The sequence below is a fragment of the Oryctolagus cuniculus genome, chromosome 8, assembly GCF_964237555.1.
Source record: "Oryctolagus cuniculus chromosome 8, mOryCun1.1, whole genome shotgun sequence".
Lineage (NCBI taxonomy): Eukaryota > Metazoa > Chordata > Mammalia > Lagomorpha > Leporidae > Oryctolagus > Oryctolagus cuniculus.
In genome coordinates, this window is record NC_091439.1 from 95,833,883 (window position 1) to 95,848,170 (window position 14,288).

The following is a 14,288-nucleotide window of genomic DNA, read 5'->3' on the forward strand; positions in this document are numbered from 1 at the left end:
TGGTCTCCCATATGGGTGCAGGGCCCAAGGACCTGGGCCATCCTCCACTGCACTCCCGGGCCACAGCAGAGAGCTGGACTGGAAGAGGAGCAACTGGGACAGAACCTGGGGTGCTGGTGCCGCAGGGGGAGGATTAGCCTACTGAGCCCCAGCACCAGCCACAATGAAATTTTTTTAAATTACAACATTTGAGAGAGAGAGAGAAAGAGAGACAGAATTTTCATCTCCTAGTTCACTCAGTAAATATTTAAAATAGTAGTGGCTGTGCCAGGATGAAACCAGAAACCAGGAACTCATTTCAGGTATAACACAAATGCTGCATGAACCCAAGGAGTCCCATCAGCAGAAACTGGAATCAGAACTGGAGAGGCCAAGGCTCAAACCCAGGCATTCTCATATTGAATGTAGGCATTGAACCTCTGTGCAAAACACAGGAAGACTAAATTCTTTGTGGTCATGTGTCCATGAAAAATCTGTGAATCATTATTCAGCTTATTTAGTATTAAAAGAGAAAGTGAAATGTTGCATAATTTTTTATTTGCCATAGATTGCTTTCTTTGGCCTGAGATATTTCTAATTTTTCAAAAGTTATTAATTCCTGGGAAACAAATTTGTACTTGACAAGGTAAATTGCAAAAACTAGTTTTGTCACAGGAGGAAAGGAACCTTGCATCACAGTTTCTTCTGCATTTTGTGCCTTTCAATTAGAGAACTCCCAAATATCAGGACTCTCAGCATCAGACTTAGGTAGAATCATTCCTTTTTGTTCTTCTTTCCAGTTTTAACAAACATTTTGTATGAAAACAGACAACACTCTAGGATTATGAACACTACAGTTCCCACACAGGCCAGCAGGAACCCAATCACATCCAGAGAGTGGTACTGGTACCAGGTGAGGTCGTGGGCTGCAACCCTAAGGTGCTTGGCCCCTTTGTGGCGCATGACATACTCGATCCAGAAGACTGCCTGATCCAGGGGCTTCATGGGTTGATCATGGTGAATTCTTGATAACCTCATAGCATTCTCTTTATATCTATAGGAGAGAATAAAGATATCAACATTAAGAGGAAGTTAATTTGCTCAAGCACAACAAGTCCAAGGATACTAGTATTACAAGGAAGTCAATCTGCCTAAGTATATCATGTCCATATCATTTTTATGAAAAGTGCCATGAATCATTCCACAAATACACAATAGAATTGCTATATAGTTGGTGCAATTTTGCTGATAACCTCAGAAAATGTTTCAGGCTTAATTGAAATTTTCTTATTGAGAAATATTTTCCAAGGCAATAATTGAAAATTGGGAGTCAAAGTTAAATGTTCCTTCGCTGAGTAAATGGTAATGTGTTACTCAATGTTCAACTGAGATTGTGAAAAAGCGATTTGAGAACAATCGACTTGAAGCTTTTAAAGAGAAATTATTTCATGGTGGGTGAAATACCTCTAAACTGAATGGTCACCTTAAAAGATACCTTTCCTGGTTACATTAGCATAGCAGTCCTAGCCAATTGTAATATTTAGTGTTTACTTTGCTATTACTTTCCTAACATTTTAAAACATACTGCATTTCCTATAGTAAACATATGATGCCAGCATGAAATATCTAAAAAACTGCACATATCCTAAGCGAACAGCTGGAAAGTTTATAATTAAGTTGAAAATTGTGACAAAGTGAGAATGTCAATGTACCTACTAATCAGCTCATGGTCTAGGATGGCACATCTTCACTCCTCAGGAACCATTTCATTCACTAATCCTGTTCCCAACTTAAGCATTTTGCTGACTTGTAACACCATATATTTATTCTTCTCCTCTATACATTGGAATCATACGGTATGTACTCATTTGTCTCTGACTTTTGTGTAAGATTTGTTTAACTCTGTTGCTGTACAATATTCTATTGTAAAATAATACCAGGGATTATCTCTTCATTCAATACTTGATGGGCATTTGGTTTATCAAAAAGATTTTCCCATGGGTAATAACTCTGTTATGAAAATTCTTGGGCATGTCTTTTGGTTTTCATAGACATATTTTCTAGTGGATTTTTACATAGTATTGGGATTGCTGAAGCAAAGGGACACGTGTGAGTTCTTTGCTGTTTATGAAAAACAAAGCAGATTCCAACATTTCCAAAAACCACAGATTTTTTTCAGTTTCTTTTTCTTATTTTAAAAAATGCATTTAAGTTATACAAGTTTCATGTATTTCATATACACAGATTTAGGAACATGGTGACATTTCAGGATCTCCTCTCCCTCCCAGCCATATCCCATCCCTTCTTCCTCCTCCCAATCATATTCATAGAGTTTTTTAATCTACGTTCTTTGCATTTTTTTTCTTTTACTTACAACATAAGCAGATCATATACTCTTTATTGCTTGAATAGTTTCAAATTTGATGAGGCTTTAAAATGAATATCATTTGCCCAATTCTGGTAGCTATTTTGATGGCTCATAAAATGTTTATTCCCAGTTGAAATATAGATCATATAGGTTATATGTGTTTATTTTGTTCTTCAAATCTCTTATTTAAGTTTTCATATGGTAGAGAAATCCCACCTGCAAGTTCTAGCCAAAGCTGGAGTCAGATATTCAATCCAGACCTACCACCTGTGATGCAAATACTTGAAGTATCATCTGTTGCTTCCCAGGGTATAAATTAGCAGCAATGCTGGAATGGAGATCGTGAGTGGGAACTGAACCTTGGCACTCCAATATAAGACACTGGCATCTCATGTGGCCTCAATGGCTAGACTAGAGACTTATCTTTATGTTGTCATCTTTTAATTAATTAATTTTAGCTTTTTCTGTTTTTAAAAGATTGATGTAATTCATACATTCAATTCCAAGTTTTGATGCATTCACATTAAATCTCCATTTCCATTCCATATTTTCTTTTCTATCTAGGTACAAACTTGTGTTTCTTTTATTATATACTTCCAAAACTTTTAAAAATCAATCTCATAATTTATTTCTCCACTTTTTTGTTTATAAATATATTTTACAGTGTTCCTTTATGTGATACCCTCCTTATATGGTAATAATATTATAGTATTAATTCACAGTATTAATGACTGTTAAGTTGAGGGTGGTCATGCTACGTACTGCATATCACACAGCATCATTTACTTTGGAGCATGACAAAAATTAATTCTTAAATGTTTTCTCATCAGTTATCGCAAATCCTATTTTTTCAAGACAGTGAAAAAAATTTTACAATAGTATGTATTTCACAATATTATAAGTCTGTCACAATAATGATAAAATTTTGAGCAAAAAGACTTATATTTCCAGAAAATTCAGGTAAAGAATTAAAATATTTCATCATGTTCCTTTGGTTTATCATTCTTTCCTGTGTGTATTCTGCCATACTTAAAGATAATTCCCTATTTATATAATTAACTGCATAGGTTCAATATTTCTTGTATGCGCCAAAATTGTTTAACTAATTGATTATCCCTTAAATCTATGAGGTCAAGTGTGTTGTTGTTAAAAACAGAATTCAAATAGGATGCATCCTTCACACTCTTTCAAAATTATCCTCTTCAATAAGTTTGGAACTCATACTGATGACTAGAAACCATGTAGAAATACTACCTAAAAAAATGAACATTTATACTCACGATGGATTGTAAATGACTGTCTTCAATGCATTGAGTAAGTCTGTACTTGTCATTGTGTTAAAATCCAGTCTCACAGCTGCTCCCTTGGCCTTCATATGAACAATGTTATCAGGTTGATCCGCAAACAAAGGAATGCCTACCATAGGGATGCCATGGTAGATCGCCTCATAGATGCCATTGGTGCCACCATGAGTTATAAAAGCCTTGGTTTTTGGATGACCTATGGTTTGGTGAATTTCAGAAAATTGTTAATCATGAGTCTTTGCAGTGAAATGAGAAGTATGTAATACAAGACTTCAAAATGGGTGGTGTTTTCTAGATAACAGATTATATTAGACATGACTGAACATTGAAAATAACTTCATTTCTCAGAACAAGAGGCACTGAAGTCCACTGGAGAGGCAAATGAAAGTCACATAGGAGATGTGAATATAAGCTAGCCAAATAGACAAAAATGAGAATACTTTGTGTAACAGAAGCAGAATACTAGCATATTAGAACATTTTCTCTTGATAAAATTGTGAAGTTATTGGGCCTGAAAGTTGGGCATTCAAGTACACAAGTACTGGTGAAATCAGAAAAAGAGAGGCTACAATTCATCATGAAATGTGTTATCATTTTCTGAGAGATATTATGAATTTACTTTCATAGAAAATTCACTTGTAATCAAAGAAGAGTTATTATTTTTCAGTGACATTGAAATGCTCCTGAATAGCAGAAAATGTGACAGCTGTAGATATAGGAGACAGTAGGTCAAGTGTGAAATAGGAGATAACTGTTGGAAATTATCTAAAAAATTATCTGACAGAAACAATTACAGCTGATTTAATGATACTTTAATTCTTGCCATAAAGATTATGAGTATGTGCACTAAAATATCAAAATATAAATTTTTATTGTATATCATTTTTCATTCTTAGGACTAGAAAATAAAGACATAATCACTTTATAACTAACTATTTTAATAATAAATGTTCAGCAGAATTGCTTCCTATTGAATTGTTTTCATTTTTATTGATTGTCATTCATAATTTCGTGTTTTTTCTTCAGGGTCTTACCTAGTAAATCATTCTGGGGGATCCACTTATACAGTCGGGTATTGGATCCTAAGGAACTTGGCTTCTGGCCATCAAATCTCCAGAAAATCTCGTAGGTAAAGAAAATACCTCATACCATTAGTGGAAGTTCAAAGATACAACATGTCTGAATTTTCAAGAACTTAAGACTTCATCTAATTGAACACCTTCCAAATACAGATAAAGTATTGAAGAAAAGATGTTTGAGGTAAGAAAATTATAAAGTTGTTGCAAACAGAATATCTCATTTTTCATGAATGCAGTGCAATCATGATCTTCATTCATAGAAGCTTAGAGCAATGTGATTATCAGTCACAAAAATCAAGTGTTTTATAAATTCTTAAGGAGTCGATGTAATTTTAGTGTGGAAAACTGAACCTAATTAAAAAAAAAAGCTTCACATTCATTGTTTTAACCCAGTTCTCATCCTCCAAAGCTAATATTGTCTTCTTCCATTCTTTTTGAGAGATACAAGAAAGAATTTACTTCCATCTGCTTCTTCCTCAAGTTATGTATTATAGTTTTAGTTTTCATTTGTTTACAAAAGATTATATATAATCAAACAGTTGTGAATATAAGTGACCAGTGAATTCTAAGTAGAAAGAATTTATAACCTCTTTTAAATTACAAATGATTAACTACCATGAAGAAAAGTTACACTTGACAGATTTCAACCTGAATCCGATGGTCTATCACTATTGCTGACTTAGAAATTCTTCAGGTATAAAAACCACTGTGTCTGTCAATGTAGGAACAATAATATGTTGTTGAAACTGTTGAAAAATTCTAAACTGTGATGCTACTAAATTTTGTTTAACAGCCTGATTACACTTTCATGATGCACTACAAGTCTTGATTGCAGTTACTAGCAAGGCCTTATAGACCAAAGCCATTTTCATGACTAGAATCAAATGAGGAACTGAATTTGTAATTCCCAAGAAATCCCCATAAAGCAGAATATAATTTATGAGTGCTCAACCTCTTTTTTCTCTATGGGTATTCTTTTTTAAGATTTCTTTTTTTTATTTGAAAATTAGAGTTACACAAAAAAAGGGGAGACAGAGAGAGAGAATCTTCCATCCTTATTTCCCAAATGGTCACAACAGCCAGGCATCCAGGGCTGGTCCAGCCCAAATCCTGGACCCTGGACCTCCATCTGGGTCTCCCATATGGGTGGCAGGGGCCCCAGTAGTTTAGCCATATCATACTTCTTTCTTAGGCTTATTGGAAGGAGCTGGATTGGAAGGAAAAGAGCTGAGACTACAATAGGCATTCTGATAGAGTATGATGGTACTAAGGGTGGCTTAACTCCCTGCCTCACAATGTTAACCCCTATTCTATAAATATTAAGGTAGCATTAGGTTCACAGTAAACAATTGCTTTAGACATTAGGAGAAGATACTATGCAGGAAACTAAAAGGTAGTTAACAAACAACTGAAGCCAACAGGCATATCTAAATATTAAAAATAAGTTACTAATACACATTTTGGAGTTAAGGGCATCTGAATCGTTTCAAATGCCAGACTTCTCATACTCCCTTCTCCTTCCTTAGTCTGGAGGAAGTGTTAATCTGATGTATTAAATGCAGCATCTTTGTGGGGTCACATTTTATAATCCATAAAGTCCACTTCCAGGGAGAGATACATCGCTATCCTTTCCTTACATCCTCCTGCTTGAGACTGGCAGGGGCCAGTTCCACAGCACAACCTGTTTTTTTCTCTTTCTCTAAATCTACTTGGCTCAGGGAGGGGGTGGGTATCTGCACTCAAGACTGGTGGACTTTAGGCAACGTTTTCTGCACTGACCTCTGAACAGCTCACTGAATAGGGCTTTTCCAACATTGGAAAATAGTCAGGATATCACAGAAAGCCTAAATTACATGATTCAAGTCTGCCTTTTGTCAGTAATAATCAACATTTTACTGCTTTCTGATAATGTTGTATGGAAAGAACAATGGCCCTAAGTGTGCTGAAGAAAAAAGGATCAAATACAGCAGAATTTGGTGATTTTTGTCCACTTGCCTACAATATCATGATATTACTAATATTTCATACTCTTCCCTGTTTATGTATTTCTTGCTCATCATAATGATGTTAACATTGATGTTTATCAGTCAACCAGTATCATTTTGGCATCCATAATTTATATGTTTGTTTGAAATTATTTCAGAGATAAATCAGAGCTATTATAAGTTTACCTTTCACACAGGAAGGTTCTGTAATTAGATCTCTGCAAAACTTAACAAAATCACTCAGTAACTGCCCAACACTAAGGACTTTTTGCTAACCTTTTGTGGCAGCTGGGCAAGCGCTGATGCGATCACATTGGCCCTTTCCTCTGTCATGTTGCTGACCATGGACCCCAGGGAAAACACCACCACTCCCTCTTCCCCAGAGCTCTGTACAAAGTCTTCCATCTCCTGTGAAGAGAAAATTAGCTCTGTAACAAATGAGAAAACGCTAGCAAACAGAATCAATAAGAATCCTGCAAAAAACTTGAAAATCAAGGATATTAGAGTGGCCTCTGTTTTCAATTGACCCAAACACTTAAGTTCTCTGGGAGGAGATGTGTAATATGAAATAGATGGCTGGTATTATGCATTTGTGTTAAAATGTATGTGTCTTTATATAAGGAAGAAGCAAGATAGAGCCATTACACAATTTTTGAGGGAATTGGTGTTAGAAATTATACACAAATTCTCATTGTATTATTTGTTAAACACTAATACAGGATGCTTTGGAAGCATGCACCATGGGTCATTCGTTTAGCTTTGGTTCTAATTGCTAGAGTTCTATTAAATTACATGAATATATCCTAGGAAGGGAATCTGAAGATTCATTTTAGTTGGAGTCATTAATAGTTTCCTAGTCTCTTGATGAACACAGAGGAAATGCTACTTTTGGTTAGGATCGTTTTATATGTGTTTTTTTCAGTACTAAAATCATTCATTTCCCAACTTTTGATTGTCAGTTTTTCAAACTTTTCTGATATAATACCTCATAAAATGGAAGGTTAAGGTAACGACCACTTATGAGTCTTTTATTAGTAGTAGTATTTCCTTTGCAATAGTTCTAAGGATCCTATGTCCAGAGCCCTATATGTGTAGTTACACATTTGAGTCACCAATATTGGTGCATGTTTACAGATGACATAATTGATATAAATTTTTTCATTTTTACATGTTTACAAATGACAAATTCACATGTTTCTTTCACCTTTGGACAAAGAAATGTGGCATGTATAACTGATTGTGAGGGACCCTCTGCATCACCTCACATCCCAAAAAGGCTGCTTGAACCACAGTGGAAGGAGTCACCAAAGTCTTTTCCAATAGTCATTCTGTCAGCCTCTTAATTCTCTCACACCATGTAAGCTAGTGAGGACACGCTGACTTGAAATTATTTGAGGATTATTCTCATTTGTGATCCCCAATATGTGGTAAATTAAAATTAACTGCATTGTATACAAAAATTATTCCATATTTTCAATATACTCTCTCATCAAAAAGTGAAACGTAGGGCCAAAAGTTTCTGAAATGTCTTATCAGAATCGATTACTCATTTCTTTTTATTTATATTTTGAATTCCTAATTTTCTTTTTTTCCTTTGAACTAATGACTAAACCCTTCCAATCTGAAAAAAAAAATGTATCTCATGATCATAATTAGTGACAAAAGCTTCTTTTCTTTTCCTTTTTTTAAAGATCTACTTTATTTATTTCAAAGACGAGTTATAGAGAGAGGTAGAGACAGAGAGAGAGAGAGATGTCTTCCATACGCTAGCTCACTACTCAAATGGCCTCAATGGCTGGAGTTGAACCGAGCCAAAGCCAGGAGCCAGGTGCTTCTTTTGGGTCTCCCACGTGGGTGCAGGGCCCCAGTGACTTGGGCCATCTTCCACTGCTTTCCCAGGCACATTAACAGGGGGCTAGATCAGAAGTAGAGCACCCAGGACTTGAACTGGTGCCCGTATGGGAGAGGTCGTTTTACCCCAGTTCCAATATCTTTCTGTGAGTTAAACTCTCTGAATGCATAATGCAGAATTATTTCCACTAGAAACGTCAAGAACACAAACAACAACAACAAATCAGTGTAGCACAGCTTTACCTTAGGCAAAGGCTTGGCAGGTCTGCAATGGAGTCCTCCAACAAAATGGAAATTGGGTAAGAATGGGCGAGGAAATTCCAAATCCCAGTAGGTTCGGATGAGCCACATGTCAGCTTTTCTCATTGTCTCAGATAGTGTAGTGGGTCTTCCTGAACGAAAAATACAGAATTTATAGCACATGGGAAAAATTGTCATGTGAATATGCCAGTTAATGATCTTAGACAATTTTGAATTATGTAGCCAAGGTTGTTTAAATGTTCCAATTGGGGTTTAAAAAATCTGTATGTATCATATAATGCACATTATAATTTTTGTAGTTCTTAACAAGAGGTCTGGAAACATTTTATGCTAAGGGCTAATTATTCATAGGCCATTAAAAATTATAAACTGTAAAATTAGCCTGCGACAGATTTATTGAATGTTGAGACCATCCGGCAGTTGCTTTGGCAGGGACAGATGAAATGATTTTCCAGTTTTATAAAGCTTGCAGGCTGGATGCACCCCACTGCTGTACTTAAATAACTTGTGTGAGTCCTCTTTCATATATAATGTCACATCAGTATATTCTTCATCTCAAATATTTATGAAGATAAGCCAGCATGAAATTATGCAAATGAACATGCATTCTTTTTGTCTCTAAGGTCACAAAAATGACAAATATCAATTTAAAATCACTCTGACCTCCACAAGCAGTTTCCTGGAGGTACTTATTCTAATTTTCACAATTTAGTATGTTGATTCTTAATTGTGGAATTTATTTTTGAGGTTTTTTGAGGGTATAACCGAATTCCTAGTAATTAGCTACAATACATTTCACTCATATCAGGAGACTAATAACATTGCTTTACTTAAAATCAAAAATATTTGAATATAAAAGATGGAAACAACAAATTTACAAAATATGTGCTTGTACTCTACTGTAATGGGTATATCATTTATTATGAAAAATTATAACCATTAAAATACAGACTAATAACTTGAATGTATTCTCTTCAAAAGAGTTTAGGATATGAATTTAGGATGAGAATTCATGATACATTGAGGACATGAGAAACCTCGAATTACAGTTGTCTGCTGAGACAGAGACATGGATCACTCAAGTGTGAGTGATTCTCCATTGTAATATAGGACGATATTTCCAGTTCTAAATGAGCACATTGATCCATGGAACAGGAAACCATACCACATATATATATCCACTTGCAAGTAATACATATGTATATCTTTGATCTACATGGCCATCAAGACAATTAGTCATATTTAAAATTGCTATACTTACACATGAAAGAACATACATTCAAATGGATATGCATTTCTATAGAGAAGTCATTATTGGTTCAGTTTTCAAGGTTTTGATTTTCTGGAGTGTTTAGACACAGTTCTTACTGAACTTCTATGTAAGCTTTTCCAGAGTATTTGCAAGAATAACAGATCATTTTACATTTCATTTCATCATTTTACTTATAAAAACAAATTACTCTGATTTTATACTCATTCAAGCTTGTCTTCAAAGGCTATGGATGGTTAGGACTTCACATCGTCAATTAAAACATGACTTACCTAGAACTTCGCTGTAAAATTGATCCCACTTCTTCTCATTAAATGTTTGGAACCAAAAGTCAAAATAGAACACATATATCATATTTTTCACCCTCTCCATAAATGTCATTTGATCAGTTAATTCTGATAAAACAATGGGCACATAGGAAGAAGGGAACATGAGTCCTCCACTATACTTTTCATAGGTGTAGCCAGGAGTGAAGCGGAGACTGTACACAAAGGGTGCTTCCAGAAGCTCAGCCAACAGCTCACCACAAGGACCAACGGCATCCGCAAGAACAATGTCAAACCTTGAGTCTTGTAGTTTCGCCATGAGTTTCTTGTTCAAAACAACTTCTTTGCAAAACATTTCAATACGATCAGAATATTCCGAAAATATTTCTTGAACTTGTGAGAAATATTCCCAAAACGTCTGTTGTTTAAAATCATATGTCCATTTCCTGAGCCGACTTGTGAACAAACTCTTAAGATCATCTTTCATTAAAGATGTAGGATAAACTTCAAAGTTAATAGTTGATGTTTTGTTTGGATCCACAAGAATGGAAGCTGAAGATGTCAAAACAGTCACCTCATGGCCCCTCTGGATGAGCTCATCCAGGATGGTCTTCATATTAATCCAATGACTGTATTCTGTGGGCCACACCAACACCTTTCCACAGCTCCCAGAGCTGAAGCAACAACTCAGCTGCATTAGCAGAATAAGGGACTTCCATTTCAAAGACATTTTGGCTTAATGCAATGCTTCTGTCAAATTATTCTTCCCTTCTGACAGAGAGCATAGTTATATGCAAGGATAAATCCATCAGGAAGTTAAATTATAACTCTTGCACTTCAAAGCAAAAACATCATATGAACAATCTAACCATCTGGAAAGCAAGTGGGAAAACAAAATGCAGATGACCTTGTGTTACACAGTGTGTTAATATCTCATTTTGTTTGTGAGTGAAATCATCCATCTAAGACTGAATGGCCTTACATGTGCAAGTTACTTCCTTATAAAATATATTATATAATATTGTGGAGAACAGTAGTAACATGTTACAGGTTATTGTGTCTGTAATCTCTTTGACACAGAAATAGACCTCTCATGATGTATCATTAATGTGCCATAAATTTTTAATGTTTCTAATTAAATGTTTCATAGTATATTCTTAGAATTGTGAGATCTTCACATTAATCAATTTTAGAAGAGTTTCATCTCCTACAAAGAAACATTTTACCTTTCAGCCATCAACCACACCATAATTTCTGCCAAACCAAAGCCTTGGACAACTACTAATCCAACTTCTGTCTCTGCAGATGCCCTGTTCTGGAAATGTGTGGGTATATCCATTTATGGATTCTAAAATCTAGGAATATATGCCCGTATATACGGCTGTATATCTGCGCCTCACTTTACTAATTGCTGTAGATTTATAGTTGGCCTTGATATAGGAAGGATAATCCTTCAAATTTGTTCTTTTCAAGATTGGCTATTTCTAGGTACCTTGAATATCTTTATGACTTTTAGGATCATCTTGTCAATTTATGTGATAGAGTCAGCTAGAATTTTGATAGTGGTGGTGTATGCTACTACAACTGCATCAAGTATTTCAATCAACAAGTGTGAAATATATTTCCATTTACTTAGCCCACATCAAGGGTCAAGGGGATTCTGGCGAAACAGATTTAATAGGATTCTTGTTGAGGACTGACCACGATGATCAGACCACTGAGGGCATAGTAGGGAATGAAGAATCTGATCAGACATTGGGGATGCTTAGACACTGAGGAAGGGTAGATTTTAGGTAAATATTTTGCAAATTTCTCAATAAAGCTTTATTTCAAGAGAAAGTGCACAAATAGTCTAGAAGTTTGAGAAATGACTAAAGCCAATAAATGCAGCCCAGGCTAAAGTTGTAATCCAGAAACTCAATCTGCGTCTCCCAGGTGGATGGCAGGGACTCACCCACATAAGTCATCACTTACTACCTCCTAAGGTGCACATTAGCAGGAAGAAAGAATTGGACATGAGACTGGTACTCAAACCCAGGCATTTTGATATAAGATACAAGATTGTGGCTGAACTGACCTAACATGAGTTTCACTGAAGATTGGTCACTGTGATGAGACCACAAGGGATGGTGCAAAGTGAAGACTCTGCTCAGATACTGGAAGTGATCAAATATTGGGTTCTGGCCAAACTGACATAGAAGGTTTTTCTTGCTGATACTGAATTTCACAAGCAAGTATCCAAATGCACTTAAGAGAAGTTTTGAAAACTTGGTTTAAGGCCAAACAAGGCTCTGAGAGAGAGCAAGAAAAAGAGAGTGTGCTAAGAAGAGACAAAGAAACAGAGAAGAACAGAAGAAGACATGGAGGCAGAGGCAGAGACATAGAGAAAAATAAAGAGGACATTTTCCTTTTCTTGCTAAGTCTTGCAAGTTAAGTTTTGTTATGTCCAGGGTATTCTCTTGGTTAAGACAACCACAACTCTGGCCAAATTCAAGGGAAATTTGCGTGACTTGATGAGGGGATTCTACTATTACAAATATTTGTACTCATGTATACAAATCACCACCAGCAAAAGCCTTTGAAGTCACTAATACTGCTGTAAAAATCATCAAGTGTTGAGTGAAAACACAATGATTGTGAGTTTAGACTTTTACAGCAGTTAAAATATTTTAGTAATGTTGTATGTCATTTATTCATAGCTATTTTATATATGATATTGGTGCCCTAAAACATCCTAAACAGATAAAAAATACTGGATCAGACCTCGATCAATTCAAATAGATTAAATGACACTAATGAATTGATAATATGGTATCAAACCTTGGAACTTGATATTTTGGATCGATATCTTTATGTCACAAAAAGGTAGTATTTTAACCATACAACACATGAAAATACTTTGGTCATTTTAGCTAATGAAGTATATACATGAGACCTTAAAATTACTGCTATTCCAGAGTCCCAGTGTTCTTCAAAGTAATTTACCCTTTACAAAGAAATGTACAATCTTTAATTTTTTTTGGAACTTGTCTTTTTTTTTCTATTTAACAGTATTACAGAGAAACCATTCAACCACATTGCTGGTGATGAATCCTTTCTCTCTAATGGCCAAATAACTTCCATGTGTTGATGTAGATAAAAATATTCTTTGATAGATATTTAAGTACTAGAGGAAACATCTAGTGCATACATATTATCAGGTTCAAGTATTTGCAAATGACTGGTTCCTAGATGTAAACTTTCTGGGTCAAATAATATGTTTTTATTAGTTTTTAATCTGGAGTATATATTTTATTCACAAAACAAATCATAATTATTATATTTTAGAATTCAATGTAATGGGCCGACGCCGCAGCTCTCTTGGTTAATCCTCCACCTGTGGAGCCGGCACCCCAGGTTCTGGTTCCAGTTGGGGCACCAGATTCTGTCCCACTTGCTCCTCTTCCTGTCCAGCTCTCTGCTGTAGCCTGTGGAGGCAGTAGAGGATGGCCCAAGTCCTTGGGCCCTGCACACGCATAGGAGACCAGGAGGAAGTACCTGGCTCCTGGCTTTGGATCAGCACAGCGCACTGGCCATAGCAGACATTTGGGGGGTGAACCAACAGAAGGAAGACCTTTCTCTCTGTCTCTCTCTCTGTCAAAAAAAAAAAAAAAGAATTTAATGTAATGTTTTATTATATGCATATGTATTAATAATGTGGATTAATAAATTAAGATAGTGAACATAATCACTTAATTAAATTTTTTTTACTGTTATCCTCTTGCAATTTACACTGTAATTTTGTTTTTACTTATTTCGCTTACTCTGTCACCTTTATATTTTGAAAATCCATATTAAGAATAATTACATATATTAATAAGCAACAGTGGGACATTTCAATATATGCAGGTGCTGTGCACCTGATCAAAACTGTGCAATCTCACTT

At 35.4% G+C, this 14,288-nt stretch overlaps 1 protein-coding gene across 4 annotated transcripts; it reads right to left on the reverse strand.

The window, feature by feature from the left end:
* Positions 1 to 520: 520 nt before the first annotated feature.
* On the reverse strand, positions 521 to 11,140 carry LOC100338508 (UDP-glucuronosyltransferase 2B17). 4 transcript variants are annotated; one of them, XM_002717129.5, is made up of 6 exons: positions 10,370 to 11,140; positions 8,810 to 8,958; positions 6,992 to 7,123; positions 4,686 to 4,773; positions 3,628 to 3,847; positions 521 to 1,033 (listed from the first exon to the last, which is right to left on the reverse strand). In XM_002717129.5, the coding sequence occupies exons 1-6, from the start codon at positions 11,091 to 11,093 to the stop codon at positions 754 to 756; spliced, it is 1,593 nt and encodes a 530-aa protein (XP_002717175.2). In that variant the 5' UTR covers positions 11,094 to 11,140; the 3' UTR covers positions 521 to 753. The 4 variants fall into 4 exon arrangements, with proteins under 4 accessions (XP_002717175.2, XP_069904167.1, XP_069904168.1 ...); XM_070048065.1 differs by having other exon boundaries at positions 936 to 1,033; positions 3,768 to 3,847; XM_070048066.1 differs by lacking the exon at positions 3,628 to 3,847 and having other exon boundaries at positions 864 to 1,033.
* Between the last annotated feature and the right edge of the window lie 3,148 nt (positions 11,141 to 14,288).

Excerpts from the sequence above, each read along its gene's own strand:
- LOC100338508 (XM_002717129.5), bottom strand. The coding sequence starts at position 11,093 with ATGTCTTTGAAATGGAAGTCCCTTATTCTGCTAATGCAGCTGAGTTGT. Across the intron at positions 3,848-4,685 it reads CCCCCAGAATGATTTACTAG|GTCATCCAAAAACCAAGGCT; the intron begins GTAAGACCCTGA and ends ACCAAACCATAG. Across the intron at positions 1,034-3,627 it reads ACAGTCATTTACAATCCATC|ATATAAAGAGAATGCTATGA; the intron begins GTGAGTATAAAT and ends TCTCTCCTATAG.